Consider the following 26,197-nt stretch of genomic DNA (forward strand, 5'->3'; position numbering starts at 1 on the left):
AAGGGTTGATTTCAAAGTGCTGTGAGCATCCACCTGATTTTGATACAATTCTGGTTCTGTTGAAATCATTTGAAAAAATTTATCAATTTTGAAAAAACAACTTGCGCAATGATTTCTGTTGTCTCTGGGTCACTGAAAAAGACGTACATCTGTATCACTGAATTGATCCTAAATTGGAACTGTTGAGGAGGAAGATATACAAAAGTGATAGAAAAGTTGAGAGTAGAGTAGTTGGCTTCAATGGATGTGTTGGCACCAGCTTGGATTTGCTGGACCACTAGCATTGGTGTTAGTAATAGTACACAGGGCAGTCTAAACCAGCCCTTGTTATCGTTGTTATATTGAACTTTGCTCGTGACACAGACACCTGTTACTATGCTTTAATGTAGCTCTCCCCCTACCCCCACCCCCACTCACTCACACACACCAGTGTTTAACCAAATATGTCTGGGGCAAGGTAAAGCATCCATTTGGCTAATTGAGCTAACATGTTTCACTGCTTATTCTATGCTGGTGATCGCAATCTTCAGAATGAGAAGCCTTTAACTTAACAACAAAGTGCTTTGAGAGTATCTGAGTTGACGTGAAGGTGACTGCCATGTGTGAGCCTCGAGGCTGCTGCCTGGCGTATTTGGACGTGGCATTTTATGGGATAGTAATTGAAAGGTTAAAATAAGGATAATCCTGTAAGTAGATTACACAGAGCTTTTCCTATTTTCCAGTTATGTGGGATCCTGTCTGTTCCCAGCAGTAAACACAACACGAGATGGATCTGGGCAGACAGTCGGGTCTGAAACCCTGTGCTCTTTGTTTCGCAGGGATAGAGTGCAAGAAAAGGAAGAGCAGTTGATGGAAGAAAAGAAAAAGAGAAAAGAGGACAAGAAGAAAAAGGAAGCCGCTTTGAAGAAGGTATTTACTTTCTGTAATCGTGAAGGGCACCTAATGGTTTAATGAGATTATCCCTTTGTCAAGAACACATTAAAGACTTGTACTGAAAGGTTGCAAAGCGTAGGTAACACAAGTAGGTGTTAAACTTGTGCAAAATCTAGGTGTTACACTAGGAGAAAGCGGTGGAGAATGTAGTTCTATGACATTGTTGTTCCTTTAAGTCAGTGCAGTTTTGTTGAAAAGCTGTGAAATGTTGCTTGCAAAGTGTTTGGTACTTTCCAAGGACACCTGTGGGGAGTTGAGCCATTCCGCCCATATCTAAAAATATTAACCCATGAACAATATTTCGACTGGTCTTCCTAAAGCTCTGTCCAGCTGAGAGAGGCGTGTCAACCTTGTGCATCCTCCAGTACTGGTTATGCGGTGTGTGAGCATCTCTCTTCCATATTCAAGACGGAACCCTTGAAAACTCATGACAACAGTGCGGATGTGCCTTCATGTGGGTGCCACCGCGATGCTTGTTCCAGCATAGTCACCTTGTCTCTCATTTCTGGAGTCTTAATAATAATCCTTGGATTTCTTACCATGTCTACATTGTTGAAGCGTTTCAAAGCACTGCACAAGTACTTCCTGTGATGTCTTGTGACAACCCGTAAGCAAATCTATTGTTTTAGTGCTGGGTTAAAAAGTATTAGTGCTGTGACATATCTTGGATGTGAATTTCCTTTCTTCAAAAAAAAATCTGACTCGCTTTCTTTTCTTTAAAACAGGCCACTGAACAAAAAAACAAAGGTAAGAGTACCCAAAGTTTCCCTTTGGTCAGTTTCTCAGCCGTGGCTTCTGTGGAGCTTTTCGTTTGAACTGTTTATCCGTTATTTGCTGATTTGTGGTGGTGTCGCCTTGCATTATTCTTCTGAGGGGCGCTATATACGTGCAAGTTGTTGTTGTTGTCAAGAGCACTAAGCGTCAAGTGGGGCTAAAGTGGAGAGGTGTGGCAGTGGAGGTCAGGGCTTCAGGTCCTATAAGGAGTACCTTGCATGAGGGACGCTGTCTAAATGCAAGTTGTTGTTGTGATGTGATAATGCTGAAACTGAGCGATGCAATTGAACTCGACCAACTGAGCTCTTGAAACAGAGTCTGATTGGTTTCTAACCTGTGTTCTGTCCATTGTATTCTCTTTGCATGTGTAGTAATAGAAGTTGATGTTAAAGTTGATGTTAGCTCATTGACTTGTGTCCAGTGCTTTGTTTTGAGATGTGAGCCCAGTTCAGTGGTAGACATTTGGGAAATTGTTTTAATTTAAAAGTGCAAGGCTGTTTCACTGTCACTTTTTGGGAGAACTCCTCTCAGTGGCCTCTTTGTTTTTTTTGCTCAGGCGTCCAGTGTATAAAGTACAGGAGGCACCTGCAAAGGCTGGAGCGCAATGACCTCATTTCCAGAAGGCACATTGGTTGTTGCTGCCACTCTGTTCTGGGCTTGCAGTGAGTGACTCCCCAGCTCCGCGAGGACTTTGTGACTAGAGTGCGTTAAACAGTAGAACTTGTTACACCACATGTACTGTGATTACAGTGGAGTCTGTAATTAGTGGTTAAATCACTCGCCTCACAAACGAAAGGAACTGAGATTGAGTCACGGTCAGGGCAAAACATTGGGCAAGTTTCCTTACTCCAATCGCCTCTGTTTACCTAGCGGTAAGTAGGAACCCAGTTGTTAGTCGATTCGCAGATTGCTTTTCCGGGAGTAATGATCTCTTCAAAAAATATATATAATAATAATAATTTGGTCACTTAATCCACAACTGTTTATGGGCCACTGCTGTGTGCAGTTTGCTGCCACGTGTTGCTCATAAAATGTACAGTCACACACTTTGCAGAAAATTCTGTGAAGCGCTTTGAGGTATCTCAAAGACGTGATAAGCCACTATATCAAATGCAAGGATTATTATTATGGGTTTGCCTGAACGGAGTTTGAACCTAGGGATATCAGTCTTGTCTCGATACCAGCTCTGCACACGCTCACTTACCCAGTGTTTGTTCGAAGGGAGCAGGAGGGAAAATAGTGGGAGTGCTTTCCTGTCCAGGCAGAGTGGTTACAGGCTTGAAACATTTACTCCTTTTTTGTGGGATGTGGGATTGAGGGCAATAGCCACATTTCCAAATAGAGACTGAACCCTGGACATGTTCCATTCAATGTTGTTGCACTTTCTCCCCGTAGTTTATGTTACACTATATGTTATGCGTTCGCCCCTTCACTTTACAGTATGTCCTTTGAAGTGCTTTGAGGTTTAAACTCCTGACCCGATAGGTGCTATATCATATGTAAAGATTATTATTGTTGTGAAGATTTGTGCTTACTTGTGTACAATACAAAATTACATTTACACACAGCACTTTTCATGTCGGGAGGACGTCCCAAGGCGCCGGTTGCTCAGGGATTTGCGCCCGAGCTGGGGATTAGGATCGGGGAGTTGGAGGGCAGGGAGAGTAGGGCTAGGAAGGTGGCCAAAGGCGCGGTCGAAGAGGAGGGTCTTCAGACATGCCTTGAAGGAGCAAGGGATGGAGCGAGGTGTAGAAAGTCAGTGGTCCGGAGGACGGGGGCTAAGGGAGATTTTCTCTCCTCACCATTACCCTGTGGAGCCTGACTGCAGGTGAAACCTTATGGGATCAGTAGGTCTGGCTGTTAATTTCCAGGAGGAGCTGCAATGAATTCAGGATTTACAACCATATCTGACGCTTTACTGTCTGCAGTCTCTGTCGGTGTGTGCTGTGCTGCAGGATAATAAATTGAGTTGTATTGGGTGGTGAGTGCCAGCGCCTGGGAGCTTGGGGTTGCCGCTAATTCCTTGTTTACAGATGGTTCCTGACGGGGAGTCAGCAGAGCTAAATGCTGAATGCACACAACACATCGACATGCGTCTGCTACTGAATAACGATCGGAGGCCATTTACTGTCTTTGGCAGTGGGCAGGGCTTCCCACAGTCCTCTCTGTGTGCAATGCTGAGTATGTTTCTGACAAAGTGCAATGCAAGCATCCATTTTTTATTGTACGTATTAGGCAGTGGTGTACGTACCTCTCCCCTGCTTCAACTAACCCCTCCCTCAGCCCTGTCTCTTTTTGATGCTCTGGTTGATTTCCTACTGCTGCAATTCTTGCTGTGATACAGAGCTGGCTGGCTGGGACAGGTTTATGGTCATTGATACATGGTGCTGCCCTTGTATAAACCAGGACAACTAATGCTCCCTGGGGGTATAATGTTTGGTTCGTGCAGGTAGATAGTGCAACACACTTTGCAGGGTGGAGATGGTATACCCAGTCTGTAGGTTGTACCCCTCGAGCTTTCTCTGCCCCAAGATTTAGGTATCCACTCTGGCTCAGTTGGTAGCACCGCTGCTTCTGAGTCAGGAGATTGTTCGTTGCATCCCCATGTCTGTAATTTGAACATTTATATTTCAGGCTGACATTCAGTACTTAGGGTGTGCTGCATTGCTAGTGCTGTCCTTCAGATGAGATGTTAAAACCATGTTATGTATGTTCAGGTGGATGTTAAAGATCCTATGACACTATTGGAAAAGAGAAAGGAGTTTCTCTCTCCCCGTGTCCTGACCAATAATCCTTCAGATAAAATTGGTCACTCGCTCACTCACTCACATCACGGCTGTTTATGGGACATTACTGTGTGCAAATGGACTGCCATATTTGCCCACAAAGTGCAGTCACTACACTTTAGGGTATATTTTTGAAGCGCTTTGAGACATCCTCCCCCTGTCAAAGGTGCTATCAGATACAAGAATTATCAATATTGCATCCATCTGTGGCCTTTGGGTGTAGATTGAAGCTGAGAACTAGAAGACATAATTCTGATGCAAGTACGTCAGTGTGTGCTCACAAGATTGTGAAAGTCCTCACATCCTGGTATTATACAGCTGCTGTGCAATGTAAACATCCTCTAAGTTGGTCTAATTCCAGTCAGCCCCCTGTTCTCTCTCTCCCCCCCCCCATCAAGAAAAACCTGAATCTTCCTCCCAAGCTAACATTCTGAATGCTTTTCAAATTCACTGACCCTGAGCATTAAAGCATGACCACTGCAAATGGCCCCTGACTTTCCTTATTGATGGGTTTAACAGCATCTCACTATTAATAGGTGGTGAACTGTGTGACCGCACTGGCTGTCTGATCTAGCAGAGAATGGGAAAGGTGTTATTTGTTTGATAAAGTTGAAACAAACCTGATAAAGGGAGAGCTTGTAATCTGCTGCCAATAACTGGGTCTGTTGCAGGCTGCGGACATGTCTGGCGTCTGTATGCAGTTACTTTCTCTCTACCTCTTTTCCCCCTTTCACAATAATTCTTAGCATTGCAGTGTGTCAGCCAGACTTCCCTTTGCTTTGGCCCTCCACATTCCTGAGCTGACATCTCCTTAGGGCATGACAAGTCAGGGAAATGTAGTGCAATGTAGGGTGAATGATAGGGTGGGGGTGGGGTGGGAGGGGAAGGAATTGAAGACCTGTCTGGCTATGCAGCATATTTGCATGTTGAGCTGCTACTGTTGCTCTGGATTTGAAAGCTCTGTTGCTAAATTTCACTGATTCTGGTTGGCTGTATTGGTGTTCCATCTGCCTTAGATTTAAGACTGACTGCGTAGGAAGTTGCCAGAGTTCTGTGAAGCTAACGCAGCTCTGGCTCTGGGGCCCTAGCACTGGAGGAGTTGGCAAGCTGCACTCTTTCATAGCAGTAAAATGACACCATGCTTCTCCTCCATTTTCTAATGAAGTCTGCGGAGTGGGAAAGTAACCGAAGTTGGAAGAGGCTGTCGCTGGAGTCGCAGAAACTGTTAGTGTTTTTTTTGTCCCTTTCCCAAGTCGTGGTGGCTTCAGTTCAGGTTAGTTCCAGGTTAGCAGCAGCCAAGAGTCTTTCTCTTCCTCCACTCCACACACACCAACGCCGCCCCCGCCCCACACACATACACTTTTGAAAGTCTTGTGGTATTGACTGCATTTGTCAGAAGGAATGCGCAAAGGTTAGCTAACCCTTAGAACGCAGCTGAATATCCTCTCGAGAGACACCTAAAGTAGTACTGGAGGAAGGAAAGCCTGTTGTTTGTGTGTGTTTACTGCAGAAATAGCTGTTTATTTATGGGGATTTTGGTGGGGGCGGGGGCATAAATTGTTTAATTTGTGACTTGCATATACTGTAATAGTTGAGGTTTAAGCTACTGTTTATAAAGAGGTGGAGCCCCGAGGTGTTTCAGTGTGCAGAGAATTCAGCTGCAAATGGTGGCCTTCCTCTGCAATCCGATCTCCTTTCCCTGTGCGATGAGTGGAGGCTGCTTCTACCTGCCTGAGAACGGCAAAATGTGGAAATGGCACGGAGCAAAGTTTCCCAGGCTGAATTTGTTATTTCACTCGGTGTTGTTTGGTGTTTGAAATCTTGTGTCTTAAATAAGGTGATGACTTTAGGAGCGTCAGTCAGCTATTCTCTGAGGGAGAAGTTCAGAGTTTGACCATAAAGGCTTTTTTGTGCCGGCAGCAATGAACGGAGATGAGCCTGCGAGTGTGTGTCTGCGTGTGTTTTGTATAGTACTGAAACCAAGGTGTCTTGAGGGGAAAATAAAACTTATTCTCTTGAGTGTTCTTGTGACTAACCGAGTATTTAAATTGTGCAGTAGGCAGGGATTGATGTGACCTGGCTTTGTGGGGAGAAGGTTATATGTTGGGGGTGGGGGTGGGAGGCTCGTGAGGAGAATGGAGTTATGGCCCAGCACCTCTCATTTGTGGACATTTGTCTGCACTCTCGCCTCTTGAGTCAAAAGATTGTAGGCTTAAGGGAATAGGGAAATAGAGGGGTATAGAAGAGGCCATTAGGAAGGGTAGGTGGAGGTCGGTGTAGAGCATAAACACTTATTATCGGGAGCCATGCAACCAACCCCAACCTTATTCTCAACAGGTGCTCACTATATATTCCAGCAGTAGGGGGCACGGTAGAGTAGGGGCCCTGCTGACTCTTTTCTGTCCCCAGTCCCTCAGAAGGCATGTGGAGGATGATCTGGTGGCTGTCCTTGGGAAAACTCAATAGAGTGGAGAAATCTGCGAATTTCTCCCTCGTTACTTGGCGCTGGAATTGCCAGCGTGGTCATCCTTTGTACCTGCTGAAATGCCTTTGAATAAACACTGTCCGGTGTGAAATACCACAATGAGCAGATGACGGCCTGTTTCTGATTTGAAGGCCCAGTTTTATGGACAGATGTTCTTGCTCTTACCGATAGCCAAGGTTTTGTCCATAGACTACAGCGCGGCGCAGAGAGATGCGATCGGGTTCCCTAATTTAGTGGAGTGCCTGCCTCCACCCCCTTCTGCTGATCTCACAGCTGCTACTATTTTGGTTGGTATGAATGTGTAATTTAAAAAAAAATGAGGCTGATAGGATATTAGTTCCCGGCTTTGATGCTGAATTCAAGCTACTCTGTATGTTTCCAGCTTTAACTAGTGATATTGCTTTCTCTTCTCTCCCCGAGTAACCCTGGATGCCAGCCCAGCTCCCTATTCTCTTGTCTAGCCTCGATCTTGACTGCTCCCCTGTTCCCTGCTCTGTGTGCTGCGACCTCTGTGCTTCACTGAACAAACAGCCTCACAATGCTGTAGGGACTATTGTCAAGTAGCAATACAACAGTGGCTGGAGTGCAGTTTCCTGCAATGCCTTTGGTGACAGGGAGGCAATGTTACTCTGGGATGCTATTTGAGTGCTTGTTGGTTGCAGAAATGACATGAAAGTGCCAAGTCCATTATGGTGAATTCCATCTCGTGTTGGAGGTGTGTTCAGTCAGTTTAGGTTTGGTATGTTCATGCTGTGCGTGTGCAGACACGAGCAGAATAACTAATGTGAACGACACCAAGAAAAACTCCCATCTCAGCTTGCTTCTGCAGGAGACCTGAACGACCATTTGGGCAAATTACTTTGTCAGTGTTTTGTGTATTTTGCGAGATTACAGAAGGGCCAATGTGGTCTCCCTCACAGATGTTGCTCCTTTTCTTCCCTTCTCTGATGAAGGTGACTTGCCCCAAATGTCTGTTCTTCCAGTCTCCTGCACAATCAAAAAGAGGTGTCCTCCACATTAATTAATTGGGCGAACCCTTCGCAAGTTTCTTTACTCCACACACCTCTGTTTACCTAGCAGTAGGTAGGAGCCCAGTTGTTTGTCGACTGGTGGATCGCTTTCCGGGGGTAATCATCCCTCCAAAAAATGTGGTCACTCAGTCGACAACTGTTTGTGGAACATTGCTGTGTGCCCATTTCACCCTCAGTTACGTTTTGCCCACAGGCTGCCACATTTCGCCCACAGTCAATCCACTTTACAGTAAACGCTTTGAGACGTCTCAACGACGTGATAAGGCAGTATATCAAATGCAAGTATTATTATTATCCGCAGTCCTCACTTGACATGGTCAAGTTGGTTCGAGTCCTGTAGCTCAGTGGTTAGAGCACTCACCTCGCAAACGAGAGAATTGAGTTTGATTCTTGGCGGGGCGAAACCTTGGGCAAGTTTCCTTACTCCACACGCTTGATAACAACAACGACAACTTGGATTTATAATAATCCTTCAAGAAAAAAAATAATAAACTAGTCACCTCAATCCACGACTGTTTGTGGAACATTGCTGTGCGCAATTGGCTGCCGCGTTTCGCCCACAGATATATAGTCAATTCACTTTACAGTCTATTCTGTGAAGCGCTTTGAGACGCCTAGAAGACGTGAAAAGCGCTATATCAAATGCAAGGATTATTATTATTTTTTATTATAAACACCTTAGCCTCATCCACCCTCATTGTAACCTGTTCCACTTGTTAATTGCCCTCTGTGTAAAAGTCTTTCCTCTTACTGTGCCTGGCAATATGAATGGCTGATTGTCAGACAGTCTGCCTGGGATACAATTCCAGAGCTGTGTAGTGGCTTTGAATTATTACTAGAGTTTTAATTCTGTTAAAAATAGATTTATTTTTGGCTAAACAAACCCGATGAAATCGCCGGATAATCTTGCTTGTAAATAGGGGTGTTTATTTCTGGTGGGGCCACGAGATCTTTGGTAGAGATGTCTAACCAGTAAGCTGACATTCACAGCTGGGAGCTTGTGCAGTGGCGTAGAGTACACAGGAGGCATTAACTTTCATGGCTGCGTCAGTCACCCTGACGCTGTCAGCAGGGTTAGTGGTCTGATTGTGCAGGGAGGGAAGAGGCTACAGTTGAAGGATTTATCCGAATCTGTGGCTTTTAATTAAAAATAGCCCTGCTGATAAAGATTTTTTTCTTTGCATGTGTGTTTAAGTGCAAGGGATAACTTGCTATTGAGCTGCGAGAGGGACATATATTCAATTCATAAACCTATCCAGTGTTCTGCACTATCCCTGAGCACAGTGACTGGAGAGCCGAGAAATTCAATTACAATAATAGATAACTGATGATTGCAATTCGTTGTGGTTGGTTGGGGGGAGGAGGTAGAGTTTGAGAAACTCCAGTTTGTTTGAGGGATTTCAGGTAATCAGAATCTCAGCATCTGCCTCTCTACTCTCAATCCTGTGTCTGTCTGTCTGTCTGGACATCTCTGGCTGCCTCTTGTCAGGATTCATTCAGCTGTGAAATAGCATAAAATTAGGTCACTGCTGTGCCAGCCTTGCTCGGGGAGGGGGAGCAGTCTGCTTGCTGAGCACTGGAATAATACCCATTTTCTGTGTCCTTGAAAGTGATACCGAGATTGTAGTGCTTTATCTATTGCGCTGTGCTCTTAATGTTGATTATGTGAAGGTTTAAAGTGCTGTAGACATATTGCATCAATCTCTTTCTGTATGGGGTCTGGAACAAGCTTATCTTCAGTTTTTTATCTGGGAGGATGGAGGATACAGAGGAAGCTTCTAATTTAGCTGGCGGGTGCGCGGAAAGGTTGGATAAGATTTACTGCAGGGAATGAATGCAGACAGCCTCTGGTTGGGTCAGTTTGTACAAGGGGTGGGCATTTTCCAACGCAGAAGCTCAGTGCAGATGGGGATGTGGAGTCTGGCTTTATCCTTTACTGCTGTCGGTGGCTGTAAGGAGTGGATCCAGATTTTACTGTCGTGCAGTGGCTTTGAAGAAACCAGAGCAGTGGAGTGACTGGTGCTGGGTCAATGGTACAGGGAATGCAGAAACCCAGAACGTGAAGAATCCCATTAACTGTCCACGTGTCATTGATTAGTCACTCACCAGCTGAATTTCAGTCCTGAAAATATTGTCAGTCTGACTTAGCATTGTCTTACTGTGAGCGTGACATAAAGAGAATCTTGAGCTGACATTGGCTGTGATTTGGAATTTACAGAGGAATGTACTCTGGACAGGTGGCTCCCTGTTGTGTTGCACTAAGAGAGGGTGAGATTGAAGCAGTAAGGAGGTTGCCTCTCGCAGGAGGTTGATGAACATATGTGATGCTCTTCTCCCTGTTCAGGGCTTTAGCCTCTAGTAGTTGCTGCAGCTCCCCGTGGCATCGAAGTCTTATTTCAGTGCTTAGACAGCAACAACAAATGACATTTACACAACGCCTTTCATGCGGGGAAGAAGTCCCAAGGTGCTTGACAGTCAAGGATTTGGAGCTGACCTGGGGATTGGGATCAGGGGTGATGGAGGGCAGGGGTAGGATGGTGACAGAAAGTGCAGTTGAAGAGGAAGGTGTTGAGACGGGTCTTTAAGGATGCAAGGGAGGGGGCGAGGTAAAGGGACTGTGGAATGGAGTTCCAGAGGATGGGGGCAGAAAGGCTGAAGGCTTGACCGCTGATGATGGGGCGGGAAGGGCGGGGGACATGGAACAGACTGGAGTCTGCTGAGCAGAGGGAGCTGTTGTCTGGACATTTTGTCGTAACCAACTTTTGGTAGCCAACGGGTGTTGAACATTCTTAGTGTGATATCTGTTATCAGACTCCATTTCCAATTTTCTTAAAAGTGGCCAAGGTTATGTTATCTTCATACTCGTGATTAAAGCTTGGATTTATATAGCGCTTTACACATAGGACAACCTCTCGCCCGCTAGTACTAAATTAATGAATAAAAGTAACCAATGCATTAGACAGGATTCAACCTGATTCCATTGCTCCCCCGACCCCCCCACACCAGTGCTGCTGGGTATTGCTTGCTGCACAGAACTTTTGATAAGCTGTGCAAGCAGAAGACACTAACTTAATCTCATTTTATTTCTCTTTTAAAGTGCCAGAGCCAACTAAGACCTGTCCAAGCCAGCCTCCGCCTCCACCTGCCAACCAAAACAGTGGCACTTCGGCAACTACCAGCAACAATAGCAATGCCAAGCGGGCCCCAGCCAGCGCTCAGCAGCAAACCGTGTCTCGCTATCCACCTCGGGAAGTACCGCCACGCTTTCGACACCAGGAACAAAAGCAGCTGCTGAAGAGGGGCCAGCAGCTGCCTACAGGAGCTGGGACTTTAACGCCAGTACTGGGAGTCAGCACTCTGACTGTCCAGCCAGTCACCAACGGACAGCCGCCACACCGAAGCAAAGCCCAGACAGGTAAAGAGGATTCTTTCATTTCAATTGCCGCACAGTTGCTTGGGAGTCCCATTTATACTCCTGCATGAGGACCAATATATCTGCAGACTCTCTTGTTTGACCCTCAACCTTTCTACCCTGCATCCACGCAATGACCCGCTCTGCCTTCCCCCACCTTCGCAACGCCGCCCGGCTCTGCCACTGCCTCTCCCCTCAGGCTGCCGAGACCCTCATTCAGACATTCATTACATTCATTACATCGACTGCGCCAACTCCCTGCTTGTCGCCCTTCCCAATTCTTCCTTCCACAAGCTGCAGATCATCCAGAACTCTGCAGCTCGTGTCCTCTCCTGCACCAGGCTCCATGATGCTATCACCCTCGCCCGGCTCCACTGGCTCCCCATTTCCCAGACGATAGAGTTCAAAATCCTCACCTTCAAAGCCCTTCCCGGCCTTACTCTCTGTGACCTGCTAACCCCATACCAACCTGTCCGCTCCCTTCGCTCAGCAGTCTTCAGCTGTCGGGCCTTCAGCCTCTCTGCCCCCACCCTCTAAAACTCCATCCCACAGTCCCTTTGCTTCTCTTCCTCCCTTGCCTCCTTCAAGACACGTCTCAAGACCCTCCTCTTCGTCCGTGCCTTCAGTTACCCTACACCTACCCTCCCTGCTCTCCACCCCTCCTGATCCCAAGCCCCTGCTCGGGTCCAAATCCCTGATGTCCAGCGCCTTGGGACGTCCTCCTGACATGAAGGGCGCTGTGTAAATATCATTTGATGTTGTTTAAATTTGATAAGTCCATCTTTGCCAGTTTGCAATTTTCTGTTTCATTGTTCCTAATGAGAGCGGTATCTCACACCACGGCTGATCTCAAACAGCCGCCTGTTAGCTGGCCGACTGGAGCCTCCCAAGGAGCACCCCTCAATGGGGAATTCCTGCATTAATCCACCATGTAATAATATAATAATAATAATCCTTGCATTTGATATAGCGCTTTTCACGTCGGGAGGACGTCCAGAAGCGCTTCACAGAACACTGTAAAGTGAATTGACTGAATATTTGTGGGCGAATGCGGTAGCCATTTGCGCATAGCAATGTCCCACAAACAGTCGTAGATTGAAAATGACCAATTTATTATTGTTTTTGGTTTTTGGAGGGATTATTATTAGGCTCTGTGTGGAGTAAGGAAACTTGCCCAAGGTTTCGCCCTCTGCCTGGAATTGAACTCAGGTCTCTCACTTGCAAAGCGAGTGCTCTAACCACTGAGCTACAGGACTCCATGGAGAAATAAAGGCAAAGACCTAACCTGGCTGGACAGCAGTGGGAAGCTTGCCAGACAGTGCTTTCAATGGTAAATTGTACGGTTTTAGCTGGTTAAACTCCTATCAGTGCCCCAACGCACACTCTGGGGACCCCAAGCCTCGGCTCTTGCAACCAGTGACTGAGGCTCTCCAGGGTTAGGGTAGCAGAGCACGGTGTTTAAAACAGCGTGCGTTCCATTCCAGGCACATGGAAATTTTCACACGTGAATGGCATGTAAGTGGAAATGTCTGTGCCGGGAAACTCTTAAGGGTGGTGATGAGCTTCTACATATATCAGACAACCGGCTGACCAAACAAACTTCCTTCTAATTGAATGGGAATGGGAAGATCAGGAAATCAGTTGATTACAGCATCTGTTATGGAAAGTGGGCCTTGCCTGCCCATTCGCACTGCAACTCTTTCTCCTCACGCCTCCGGTCTCTGAAATGATCAGATCAGGGTGGTCTTGCCAGGGCACACTGGCGCAAGTTTCAGTTGGAGGCTAACCTGCTGTCTACAATCCAGTGATTTCCATGTCACAGACACTAGGTAGGTGATGGTAATTGGACTGTTGTAAAACTGTTACTTATACAAAATCTATTGGGCTGTGTACGCTATCACTTTCTCTCGTTATCCAAACTGTGGTTTAGTTCTTATCTCAGGCAGTCACAGTGCTTGTGATATGAGTAATGAGGGTGGTGTGTGGCTGAGGCCTTTGATCTGACAATCTAAAACTGATCACAGCAGCTAGAAATGTAGCGGCTACCACCTGAAAAGATTGTGTGGGGAGTTGGGGTATGAATCTACAGCTAAACCTGTTTGCTCTGTGCTGTTGCTCGTTGGCTATGGTTCACCCAAAGCCTAGTTCATGGAGGAACGAACCTCTGGAACCTTTCCCTTCCTGTGGAGGGAGGGATTTTATTGTCAGGCTTCTGTCAGTAATTTAAATCCTTCTGTCTGTGGGTGATAAGGAATCAAATGTTTCTATCTCTCGATTGATGCTTACGGAAACGAGGCTCAAAATATTTTCAGAACAGTCAGTTTCTGGTGCTGCATCGATAGTAAATACATACTTAACACAGTCCCGTACTCTCCAGATCAATGCCATAAGTGTTTACCAACAAATAATCATTGCACATGATAGAAGCTATGTGTGAACTACAAATTTTGACCATATGAGCATTGATACAAATGCAAGGAGGTTTATTTATTAGACTATACAAGAGCTTGCAGTGGCTGAATTGTGCTTCCCAAGCACGTTCTGTCTCACAATCTGACATTTCAGCACAAGAGGCCATTTGATGTGTTGCCTGTGCCATGTTAGTTCCCCCACTGGAGCTGTCTGCTCGAATCCTATTCTCAGCTCATGCAGGCACCCACCGTATCTGTGTTCAGCTTTTGCTATTTTACTGTCAGATTTGCATCACTTTTTAAAGGGCCAAATGTGTTTCACATTGGTGCTGGCATGTTAGGTACATGTATTGATCCTGTGACAAATGACTATTTATTTTCAGCGATGCAGCACCTAACATTTCAGGGCTTTGAAGTGTCCTTTCTGCTGTTGCTGCTTGTTGAGTATGTTTACACATTATCCGTTGCACTTGTGACCCAAGTGCTATTCTCATCAGAGCCTGTGGGAGAAGTGGCACATTCTGTTCCAGGGCTTACCAGTGCTCACTCCCCTTAAACTAAGCTCCAATATAATGCAACAACAGGGCAAAACGTTAGACAAGTTTCCTTACTCCACACTCCTCTAGGAGTAGTAGTAAGTAGGAACCCGGTTGTTAGTCAATTGGTGGATCGTTTTTCTGCAGGTAATAATCCCTTTAAAAATTATTAATTTGGTCACTCAGTCCACGACTGTTTGTGGGACGCTGCTGTGTGCAATTGACTGCTACGTTTCGCCCACAAAACATACTTTCACTTTCACTTTACAGGTATATTCTGTGAAGCGCTTTGAGACGTCTCGAAGATATGATCCTATATCAAATGAAAGGATTATTATTATCTAAGCCTTTTACAACGCAGCACAGCCTGTGTATGGTGTGCTGAATTACGGTTTGTGTGCTCAGTGCAACGAGAGGAAAGCCCTTCTTACTCAGTGGCTTTGTGAGCCGCACTGCGACATTCCTATTCCCCTTTCAGAGAATGGTATAAGAGCCTTTTTTGGGGAGGTGACTAGCAGAGGGTAAATGGACTAAAAGACCGAGTGTTGGATTCGTGCTGACCTGTTTCCTGTCTCACAGGCTGCTTTCATGTGAAGCACTTTTATTCAGAGATATCCTAGTTATTAACCTCAAGGCAAGGGTAAGAGAATTGGGAATGTTTACAAGGGTTGGAGGTCAGATGCTTCATCCTGCGTGTTTATGGCTTTATCTGAACGCTGTTGATAAACGATAGTCTAGCAATCGCTCACTGCTATCTTACTTATTCTTCTGGCACACGGTTGCCTTTGAAATGGGTGGTAGAGTACTCCAGCAGTAGGAGTAATTGGCAATGTAAGGAATTTTTTTTTAATGAGCTCTTGTAAATCTAAGGAAATAGGATGTGTCTTGTGACCGCCAGGTGAAGTTTTGACTTACATGTGGAGTTGAGGGTATGACAGTGCCATACCACACTTGCTAGGAGATATTTACTCTACGTACACAAGCCGCTAACGGCTTTCTTGTGAGGTAATGATTCTGCTGGAAGGTGAGGGTGTAATTGTAACTGTTCCCCCAAAGCCCTGTAGCTTCCATAGTGGTTTATGATGAGAGCTTACATGAATGATGCATTAGCATTACGGAGGAGCTTTCGTACAGGCTGATGCTACCAGCTGAGTTCAGCCGAAGCCTGACGAGACTGGTTTGGGAACCGCAAATTTATTGTGGTTGCAGCCCATCTCACAATAACCGGTCGTAGGAACATGACTATAGGAGCGGGAGTAGGCATTCAGCCCCTCGAGGTTGTTCCACCATTCTATTAGATCATGGCTGATCTGTACTTCAACTCCAAATATCCACCTTTGCCCCATACCCAAGATGAGCTAAGAGCAGAGAGCCTCACAGTCTCTACAAAGGAAGAGAGGATAATTGTAACCTGGAGCCCGCAGTTCTACTCCACCTAACGCTGAGCTCCGGTGTCGGATCAGCTTTCAGCTGCTTGCTGTGGCCGTGCATGCTGAAAGTGAACGGGGCGGAAACCTCATCACGGTTAGTGGCCGTTCACCCACACGCACAACACACAGAATGGATCCAATAACATTGGCGTATAAAGGCCTGTCAGAGTCAGGGTATCAGTGTTCAAGGGCTTATTCCGTTCACTGATATGTTGCAACTTGTGTGATGTGAAGAGAGGCATTGGGCCCTGAACTTGCAGTGCAGCCTCTCCTCATTGTTACACAGACACTGTTGTGAGCAGTGGTGCCAGTGTTACACAGTGAGTGAGATAACAACAATAGTAGTAATAATAATAATAATCCTTGCATTTGATATAGTGCCTCATCGCATTCCCCTACCACCTCCTCTGTTACCACATTCATCCTGTTACCACATTCCGGATGAAGCCCAACATTTGCTCGGCTGTTCAAGGAAAGGAGTTTGGGTGAAGCTTTTACTCTCTACTGTATGGAAAGCCCTGGAGCTCAACAAGTCGCCAGATCTTACTCTGAATCTGAAAATGGGTTTAACAAAACTGATTGGTATCCATGGAGACGAACTGCCAGCAATTCTTTGCAGTTCTGGCCACTGTACTGTGCCCGCTTTTAACCCTTTAAAGAAAAACAAATTCAGAACATGGATGAACTCGTTCATGCTGAGCTCGGGATAATTGAGCTGTAAGATCCTGCACACCTCAGTCCCCTCTCTCACTGTGGTGTGCCTGTGGCTGTCAGAAGCCCACTCAGCTGTTTTGAGCTTGTATTGTTTTGGTCGCTGAATGAATCACATGTATTCAGCAGTGCTTGTATGTGCGCAGACTGACCTGCCGGCTATATCTCACCACGCTTTCCTCTTCACATACTTCACAATGGGAATGGAAACTGTTGTAGGACATTCAACATTACACGTCTAGCTCTGAGGTGTGTAGCAAACTGAATATTAACACCTGACTCTGGAGAATGCTTCACAGAATGTGTAAACTTTGCAACAACCCAATCTTTGGACTTTTAAATCAAAATCTGATTCCAGTTAAGTGTTGTTTCATCCGCATGGTTCTGTCGCACAGCTAACTGCAGGGCACTCGCTGCTTTGGGTGCAGTGTAAATTCAGCAGCCCAGTTGTTCCCAGAGTCTATTTAGACTATTTCTACTGAGTCTTGGTGTCTTCTTGCAGTTCTTCTAGGGGAGGGGAGAGAGGGGGGTACCAAACTATTTCCTGTTACACCATTCATGGACTGTGTTGAGTTTAGGGAAGATCTGCCATGATGTAATAAATTGGTGGGTGGGCTGAGGAGCCTGTTCTTATCTAGGAAAGGTAACAGATGGAAAATGTGAGTGTTAACTTTGCTGCTCCTTTAGACTGCCCTGAGTGGGGGTGAGGGGGGGGGGATACCTGCAGTAGCTTCAGGTGTAGCTCTAATGCACCCTGAAGTGAGAAGTACAGAACAGGAGCTACCAGGTGAACTGTTGTACCTTTATCTGTCCGTCCCGTTGCTCAGACTTGCCCTGCTTGCATTTTCATGCTTATTAAAGAGGTTGCTTTATTTCCACAGCCTAGTTGTATTGATTTGAAACTGCTCGCTCAGCTGAAAAACCCAACTCTGTGCGCAGTTCATGTTAATTGATCATCTGTCCACTTGTACCCTGGATGGGGAAGAGTTAATTGGTTGCCGGGCTTCACTGTAAGTGTAATCAGACACTCTGCCCGTAAATTTACCGAATGCCCAGGATTCCTGGAGTAACCGCTTCCCCTCAATTCCCCGGAGAGATTCCTCTCTGCTCCCTGATGTTTCTTCCTGAAACCAGGAGATTTAATCTCCCGGTAAGAATGTTGACAGTGTTTGAGTTCATTTCAGTTACACTGAATTTTAACTGCTCATGTAGTGAGGGGCGAAGAAGTCAGGTCCACACCACAGTACAGTGTAAGCTCAGCAAATATTATCAATAAAGCTTTACATCTATTGTACACATTTTTATACATATATATATATACTTAAATATGGCAAGACTCTCATCGCGTCTCGAGTTACACTTGACTACAGCCTGTGTGATAGGAATACTGCCCTAGCAACTGGCAAGGCAGCTTGCTTCACTTAAGCTCATGGCAGACAAACAGGCTGGTTTGACCTTCACTTCCCCTTGGTAGCCAGTTTCCACACGGCACTCAGCCCTCAGCCGCCGGCATGAAAACAACTGCCATTAAACAATCTGCACTAATTATGCAGAATGATCCCAGGATTAAACGTTAACAGCCTTTTTTTTCTTAAAACAAAAAAAAAAGGCAGTGTTCTGGCGAAACAATTTTAAATAATTGAGTAAAGTCCAGACTGTGGTCGGTGCGGCGTGGTGTGAGAGCGGCTGTTGTATTGGGGGGGGTGGGGGTGCACCCGGGAGGCTGTTCGGAGGGTTGGGAGGCCGGGGTATTGTGCTGCACTCGTTCGCTCACTGGCTCGCCTTGCCTCTTGCTTCGGCCGGCAGCCATTTCTTAAAGGACTTGCAGCGAGTCCTACGCAGTGCTGCTGGGTTGCTGTGCTTGTGATTGTGTTGGCTGCATTTCAATATTGACGAGCGCACTGATGGCAGGAGCTGTGTCTCGACTCATCTCACAGGAGGAATGATTTGTGTCATTCTCACAGGGACAGCCATGGACAACTCCGTGCCATTGTGCCAGGCTTATTAATAACTTTTTTTAAACTATTAACTTTTTTTTTAAAGTTGAAAATGCCTCTGTTTAGGGGAAGGGTGTTTTTTTTGTTTGCATGTGGTGTGAGAGACAGCTCAGCCTAACCTTGGCAGAGAGACAGAATCAGCTCTAAGGGAGGCTTTGGCAGCCATGTTTCAACGCAACTTGAATCAGAGGAGCCCAGCAGAGGAGGAAAGGAACCTTAGTTCAGCGTTGTTGTCTGGAAAGGGCAAGAGCTCAGTGTGCTAGATGTTCAGCATTAATGAGCATCTCCTGTGTCTTAACCCAGCCACGCTATGGGAATGTATTCTGCTGATTCCTCCTTTATATATCAGCATTATTTTGGAAGACAAGATGGCGAAAACCACATCCCGTTCGTCGTAGCCTCTCGAAGACTCGTCTCCTTTACTGTTCGGCATGTGAACTCACAGCTGTAATGTAGTCTCCACTGTGGTTGTTGGTGCTGGCAGCATTTTCCTCTGGGTAGGCACACTGCGCGACTTCACGTAGTGTACTGTTTGTGTCAGAGGCTGGAGTTAAGAGTAAAACTTTTAAAGCTGCTTAAACTTTAAAATGGAGCAAATCTTTCCGTTTGTTTGCCTTCTCTTGGTACCTGATTCCCGTGCTCCAGTTGCTGTGTGACACAGTGTCGGGGATCTGGCAGAGTCCTTTGTACATTGCCATTTGTCTCGAGTTAGAAGGGCAAGATGCTGCGTGAAGGTGTGAGAAATCGCTATCTCTGCCCCCGCAGTGTGCGTTTAATGGGCAGCAGATGGGTTAGACTTGGGTTGCTGGCTCGTACTTTGCTGTGCAGAAAGGGGAGTGGGGAGAGAGAAAGCAACAGGTTTTAACAAAATATCTGTAAATCCGCTTATTTAGAAACTTAAAAACGTGAGAGTAGGAGTGACACAGAACTCCCGGTAACAATGATTTCCTCCCGTTGGTAACTTTACACCCTGTAAACGTTCTGTTCACACCTTTGTGGTTAGTCCTCCCATCTCTTTCCCCCCGTTTTCCCTCAGCCTTCGCAGCTGTTCGTGCTCTTCACCTGATCGGGTACTGTTCTAGCAACCAGTCCCCTCTGGTTTCTTGTCCAACTGACACCGATTCTCGGCCTCAGCGGGTTGTTTGAGCGAAAGCATGACAGCCAATTCTGTTCTTTCCCAATGTCAGTGCGTTTGTCGCTGGAGCGGGTATGTAGACATTGTATAGAATGATGTTTCATTCATTGATCGGTGTCTGCGTGCTACACACCTGGCTGACAAAACACCAGGGAGACTGAAGCAAAATGTACAACAACTTGAATTTAAATAGCGCCACTCACGCAGGGTAGCTTAACAGTGGCGGAGCACGATGCCGAGCGGGGTGGGAGGATTGACCGTGGGCACGGTCGAAGAGGAAGATCTTCAGGAGCGACCTGAAGATGAGGAAGGAAGGGGCAAGGTGGAGGGATAGAGGAAGAGTGTTCCAGGCTTTCTGGACGTAGTGGCTGAAAGTGCGGCCACTGATGGTGGAATGGAGGGCACGAGGGACATGCACTTGATTTTCTGGTCTATATGTTTCAGCTTCAGGTCGCTGGCTCCCCAGCAGAAGGCTTGTGTAATTCTTTTCTAACCTGGACACCAATTGTCCACCTTACAAAGCGTGTTGCTGGTTGCATTCGTCCACTGACCTGAACTTCCAAGTTATGTGCATGTTTAGAGTGCACACCAGCACCCCGTTCAGCAAGAGAATAAATCCCTGCATTAGGCAGAACGTCAGTGTGCCTGGGACAGACTAACTGCGTGGAAGCCATTGCTGTCACTCAGTGGATGCAGTCCTTGTACACTGACGGCTAGGTAAGTGACAAATGGCTTTGGGTAACTGATGATTGTAACCAGAGCTTACTGATACCCAACCAGGAGGAGTGGCTGGGCTGAATGCCACAAATCGGGTTTCAGCCTGCGTCTTACGCACTGGAAAGAAAATCTAATGGCAGTTTTCGCCCCTTGAGGCAGTGCTGCTGAGTGCTGGGGATTGAGTATCATCATGCTGGCTGCCAGCCAATACCTCACCCAAATGCCCATTCTTTAAGTGCAAGACTAGACTCACTAGAAGATTCAACCATGGCACGACATCAGAGCCAAGTCAAGTGATTCCACATGCAGTTTCCAGCCGTCTTGCCATGGGTATAAATGCTTCGAGAGCCCTTTAAAAGCACTGGGAAGCTCCAGTGCCATGCAAAACATTCACCAGGAACTCAAGAGTACCATAAAATCCTCAAATACTGGTTGGAGTGAGAATGTCTGTGTTCAAAAACCAAACTTGTTATCAAAAATGCACGGGTTATTGTTGGGCAAGAAGTACTTGGTCCTATATAAAAAAAAGTTATTGGTGCATTTCAGGATTAAAGGTAAAATGGATTCTCATGAATTTCCTCACTCTTTGAAGTTCTAAATGGAGGTTTCTATACTCTTGCTGGTGCTCAGTCAGCTGTGTAAAGCGCTCTTGAGATGTCGTCCTGATGCAAAGGGTTTTAATATATATGTAAATTGATACAATCCTGCCCAAAAAACTCTTTTTGACCGCACACACTTACCATTACTGTCACTTCCCCCTTCTCCCTTGCTGGACGTCCAAACCAGTCTCTGTGAAGCGCTCCTAATGCATTATCTTGTGTGAAATGCGGTGTATACAGTACATACAAGTTGTTGTTGCACGTCCCCGCCTCGCCCGCTCCACCATTGGCGGGCAGGCCTTCTGCCACTCTGCCCCCACCCTCTGGAACTCCGTCCCGCAGTCCCTCTGCCTCACCCCCTCTCCCTTGCCTCTTTCAAGACCCATCTCAAGACTATTCAACCATTCCTTCAATCACCCTCCCCGATCCTAACCCCTACCTCGGGTCCGAAGCACTGATTGTCACGTCCTCCCGATGTGAAAGGCGCTATACAAAGGTTTTGTTGTGTGGAGACTTCGATATGTTCACTTGTTCCCTGCTCTCGTGTCCTGGGTTGTCGTGGGTTACACTTGTTCTGCGGTCTTGTCACACAGAGTCTGTCTGGTTTTCACTGGCTGAAAAAATGCGTCAATGAGATCCTGATTTTAGAAACCCATGCACCCACTTCCAGAATAGTGAACACAGGAAGAACTGGGAAAGGACAATGATTAGTCTTAAACTTAGAAAGTTACAACAGGTGGAAGTAGTCAAAGTTACGATTAGGATAAGGAAGGTGCAAAATGGAAAATAAGTCAGTCTTCAATTTCTAATGAAATTGTCTGCTTTGTTGCCTACATTTGGGTCAGTCCTATTACAAGCCGGGTCTCTAATAGATAAATTCTAGTTTTTCAACTTCACTTTGCCTCTAAGACTGGGATCTTGTAGACCTGACAGCAGGCTGAGGATTAATAGTGATGTTTAGTAAATATTAATGACAGTGTATTAAAAAGCAGCTCATTGAAATGTGGACAGAATGTAACGTTCATGTTCTTTTCTGTTTCAGATTTAAACCACAGTGGGTTGGGGTCGCATTATGAAAATTGTGACTGGGCACCTGTCTCCGCTACCAGTGACTCCACTACAAATTGGGATAAAGTTATTGTAGATAGGTCTGATAAGGAAGCCTGGCCTTCCATCACTGGCAGCGACCCTGAGTTGGCTTCAGAATGCATGGACGTTGACTCTGCCTCAAGCTCTGGCTCGGAAAAGAACCTTAATATCATGGCTTCAGGGAGCACAGTTGGTGATGGCGATGGCAACAGAACAGCCAACGGAAATGGATCATCCAACCAGTTTGTGGTTGGAAACGTCAGCAATAATGTAGGAAACGGAAGTATTAATGGGTCTTGGGGTGGATCCCGTGGCCCTTCATCAAGCACATGCCAGGCTTTTGCAGAAAACCTAGATGGCAAACTGGAAAATGGCCGTGGTAAACTGAATGCTTGGGGCAGCTTGGGCTCCACAGCTAGTGGGTCCCTGAATCCAAATGCCAACTTGGGTGCCTGGCCGGTGTTGGAAAACGAAGTAAACCCTGTGCAAGGACCTGTGGCAGGTTGCAATTCAGGCACCAATATACAACGTAGCACTGTAGGTCAAATGCTGAATAACGCGAGTGTTAACTTGGGACTATCTTCCCATGCCTCCTGGGGAGCAGTGCAGGAGAATTCTGATGCAGAAGTTAATGGTACAAGGAAGGTTTCATTCAGTGGACAACCTCAAAACCTTAACACTGAAATGAATGGACCAAATAACACTACTAACCCTTTGACCTCTAGCTTACCAAACTCTACTAGTTCAATGCAGACAAGTGAACTGCCTAAAATGGCGGGGCCTGGAGCCTGGGGTGCACCCTTGGGAATGAGCACAGTAAATGCATCTCAGCTTCAGGCCTCTTCAGCTACGAATGGCACTTCCGTTTCTCAGCTTGGCAATGGCGGAATCAGTGAGGGAATGAACAGTGGGACTTATGATGCGACTTGGGGCACATCTGGCACTAACTACGCTGGAGATAAATGCCTGAGCAGTAACATGGGGCAAGCTAGTGGCGACACTGTGAATGCAACTCCAGCACAATCTTCTATTAATGGATCGGGGAGTACCGCTTACAAAAGTAATGGGGGAAGCAATAGAGGAGGGGTCACCTGGGAATCCGGTGTGGTCAACTCCCACAATCTAGCATGGGGAGCAGGGAACAGTATGGGCTCTGGAGGGACTCGAAGAGTCTGGGGTGGAAACCTAGCAACTAATGTAAACACTGGCACTAATGTCTCAAACGGGGAATGGAACAAACTGCCTAACAATCATTCCAATAATGGTCTAAATGGAAATGGTAATAGGAAGGGATCAAATGGATGGAAAAGTCTAGATGATACTCTTTGTGGTCAGAACTCTAGTACATCACAGTTGAACGAACAGAACAATATATGGGCCAAAGGTACTGCCGATAGTGAAGGGAGCACAGAGAGTACTGGGAGTCGCCACGACCGGGCGAGCGTAGGCAGTGGGGATGCCAACAGCACGGGAGGCAGGCGTGGTGAGAAAAGGAAACCTGACCAACCAGGGTCAGCCCAAAGTATTCTGAGTAGAACTGACTTGGACCCACGGGTCCTTTGCAACACAGGTTGGGGTCAGACTCCAATCAGACAGAACACTGCCTGGGACACTGAACCATCACCCAAGAGTGATCGTAAGACTGACATTGGAACAGAGGCCTGGGGGGGTCACGTTTCCCAGACTTCAAACTCAGGTGGGTGGGGGGATGGACCTGGCCCAAACAGTAATGATACCTCATCAGTATCTGGGTGGGCGGACCCAAAGCCTACTAAAGTCTCTTGTAACACAGGCTGGGGAGACACCAAAGGCTCGAGCAGTCAAGGGGGGTGTGAAGATAATTCTGCTGCTACAGGAATGGTCAAGAGCAATCAAACGTGGGGAGGGAATAAGGAGGAGAAGGTCAAACAGGGATGGACTGACGGACAGAAATCTAACCAAGGTTGGAGCATGTCTGGAGGTGATGGATGGGGAGAGAATTCAAGAACTAGCCACTGGGGGGAGCCACAGAAGGCGAACTCGGGTGCCTGGGAAAGGGATAGGGATAGTGATGGTGATAGGTCTGTGGCTGGCTGGAGTGAGCCTGTCAGGCCAGGTTCTGGCTCGTGCACGTGGGCAGGTAGCAACAATTCAAACCCCAATCATACAAATGGCTGGAGAGAGGCAGCCAAACCCACTCCATCCCCGGGGTGGGGGGAACCGGGTAAACCCACTCCATCCCCAGGGTGGGGGGAGCCGGGTAAACCCACTCCATCTCCAGGGTGGGGGGAACCGGGTAAACCCACTCCATCCCCAGGGTGGGGGGAGCCGGGTAAACCTACTCCGTCCCTGGGGTGGGGGGAGTCAGTCAAACCCACTCCATCCCCAGGGTGGGGGGAGCAGAGCAAACCCACTCAGTCCCCAGGATGGGGGGAGCCTGGCAAACCCTCTCCGTCCCCAGGGTGGGGGGAGCCGGGCAAGCCCTCTCCATCTCCAGGGTGGGGGGAGCCGGGCAAACCCACTCAGTCCCCAGGGTGGGGGGAGCCGAGCAAACACACTCAGTCCCCAGGGTGGGGGGAGGCAGCCAAACCTACTCAATCCCCAGGGTGGGGGGAACCGGGTAAACCCACTCCATCCCCAGGGTGGGGGGAGCCGGGTAAACCCACTCCATCTCCAGGGTGGGGGGAGTCAGGCAAACCCACTCCGTCCCCAGGGTGGGGGGAGCCAGCTAAGCCAAACAACTCTCCGGATTGGAACAAGCAACATAACAGCAATGGTTCTTGGGGACCAGGTTCCACCACAGCTAAACCCGCTCCCGGCTGGCACAGCGGCCCGGCCCCAGCAAAGGAAGACGAGCCCACAGGCTGGGAGGAACCTTCTCCAGAGTCTATCCGTCGCAAAATAGAGATTGACGATGGGACTTCGGCTTGGGGAGACCCAAACAAGTACAACTACAGGGGTGTGAACATGTGGAACAAAAACGTGCAGAGCAGCAGCAACGCTTCAGACCAAGCGGCGCAGGCACAACCACTGCAGCAGCCACCACCACCACCAGTGCAGCAGTTGCCACCACAGCAGATGCCAGCGCCGAGTACCATGCCAAGCAAGGAGAACGGTGGCAGTGGTGAGTTTTATTACCTATGGCCGGGTGGTTCACGTGGCATTTGACAGTGGGGAGGAAGGGGGCAAGGTGGAGGGATTGAGGGAGAGAGTTCCAGAATTTTAGGGGGTAGTGGCTGAAGGCATGGCTACCGATGGTGGAGGGGACGAAGGACAAACAGGAGGTCGGAGCCAGCCCAGCAGAGGCAGCAGGTGTTCAGTAATTGGGAGCCAGTGGAGCCTGGAAAGGTTTGGGATGATGGGGGGACGGAGTTTTCTTCGGATGAGAATCCGGGTGACAGAGTTGTTAATTAGTTGAACATTGTGTATGATGGAGCTGGGGAGACCAGCGAGGAGGGTATTGGAAAAGTCCAGCCGGGAAGTGACAAAGGCGAGGACGAGCTTTTCAGCAGCTTTTGTTGTGAGGTATGGATGGAGGAGGGCAATGTGGTGGAGGTGGGAGGATGCCAGTCCTGGTCAGGGAATAGATGTGGGGTAGAAAGAAAAGCTGGGGATGGAACCTGACGCCAACGTTGGCACTAGTTCAGAGAGTCTGAGGGACAGGCTGGGGAGTTTGAGGAGTTCAGACCCGCAGGAGAGAAGACGTTGATGGGAGCCAACGAGTATGAGCTTCCATCTTGCCGACATTCAACTGCAGGAAATTTGCGCTCATTCAGGTCTTGATGTACGTTAAACAAGCTGACAGGACATCAGTGAACTTGGAGTCACATCTGGAGGAAGAGAATAGATCTGGGTGTCATCCACATACATGTGGAAGTTGCTTCCGTGTCTGGGGATGACATCCCCAATGATGGAGCCTTGGGGTTCCCTGCAGGTGACCAGGCGGGGGAGAAACCATTTGTGGAGATTTACTGTTGCCGGTTAGTTAAGTAGGATTCAAGCGCTGCAATAGTATTATTATTACTTATGTAGCCCGCGGACATTTCTCAAATAGGGCTTCCGGCCTGCGACAGCCGAAAGGTTGGATCACCCTGACCGAACACGTGTGGGCTTTTAGCAGTTTAAAGAAACTCAAATGACCAGTCTGATCTCACTTTCTAGTGCTGCTGGAG

At 47.3% G+C, this 26,197-nt stretch overlaps 1 protein-coding gene across 6 annotated transcripts in view; it reads left to right on the forward strand.

Annotated features, from left to right (window-relative positions):
• Positions 1–461: 461 nt before the first annotated feature.
• LOC103186648 (trinucleotide repeat containing adaptor 6A) overlaps positions 462–26,197 on the forward strand; it is a 42,026-nt gene continuing 16,290 nt past the window's right edge. For 4 of the 6 annotated variants that reach the window (XM_042341023.1, XM_042341021.1, XM_042341024.1 and 1 more), the window contains exons 1-4: positions 463–909; positions 1,659–1,680; positions 11,107–11,424; positions 22,000–25,149. In XM_042341023.1, the coding sequence (XP_042196957.1) occupies positions 850–909; positions 1,659–1,680; positions 11,107–11,424; positions 22,000–25,149 (3,550 nt within the window). In that variant the 5' untranslated portion in view covers positions 463–849. Of the gene's footprint in view, positions 910–1,658; positions 1,681–11,106; positions 11,425–21,999; positions 25,150–26,197 lie in introns of all 6 variants that reach the window. The other 2 variants (XM_042341019.1, XM_042341020.1) reach the window with 1 other exon arrangement.

This window comes from Callorhinchus milii, unplaced genomic scaffold (genome assembly GCF_018977255.1).
Source record: "Callorhinchus milii isolate IMCB2004 unplaced genomic scaffold, IMCB_Cmil_1.0 Scaffold16, whole genome shotgun sequence".
Lineage (NCBI taxonomy): Eukaryota > Metazoa > Chordata > Chondrichthyes > Chimaeriformes > Callorhinchidae > Callorhinchus > Callorhinchus milii.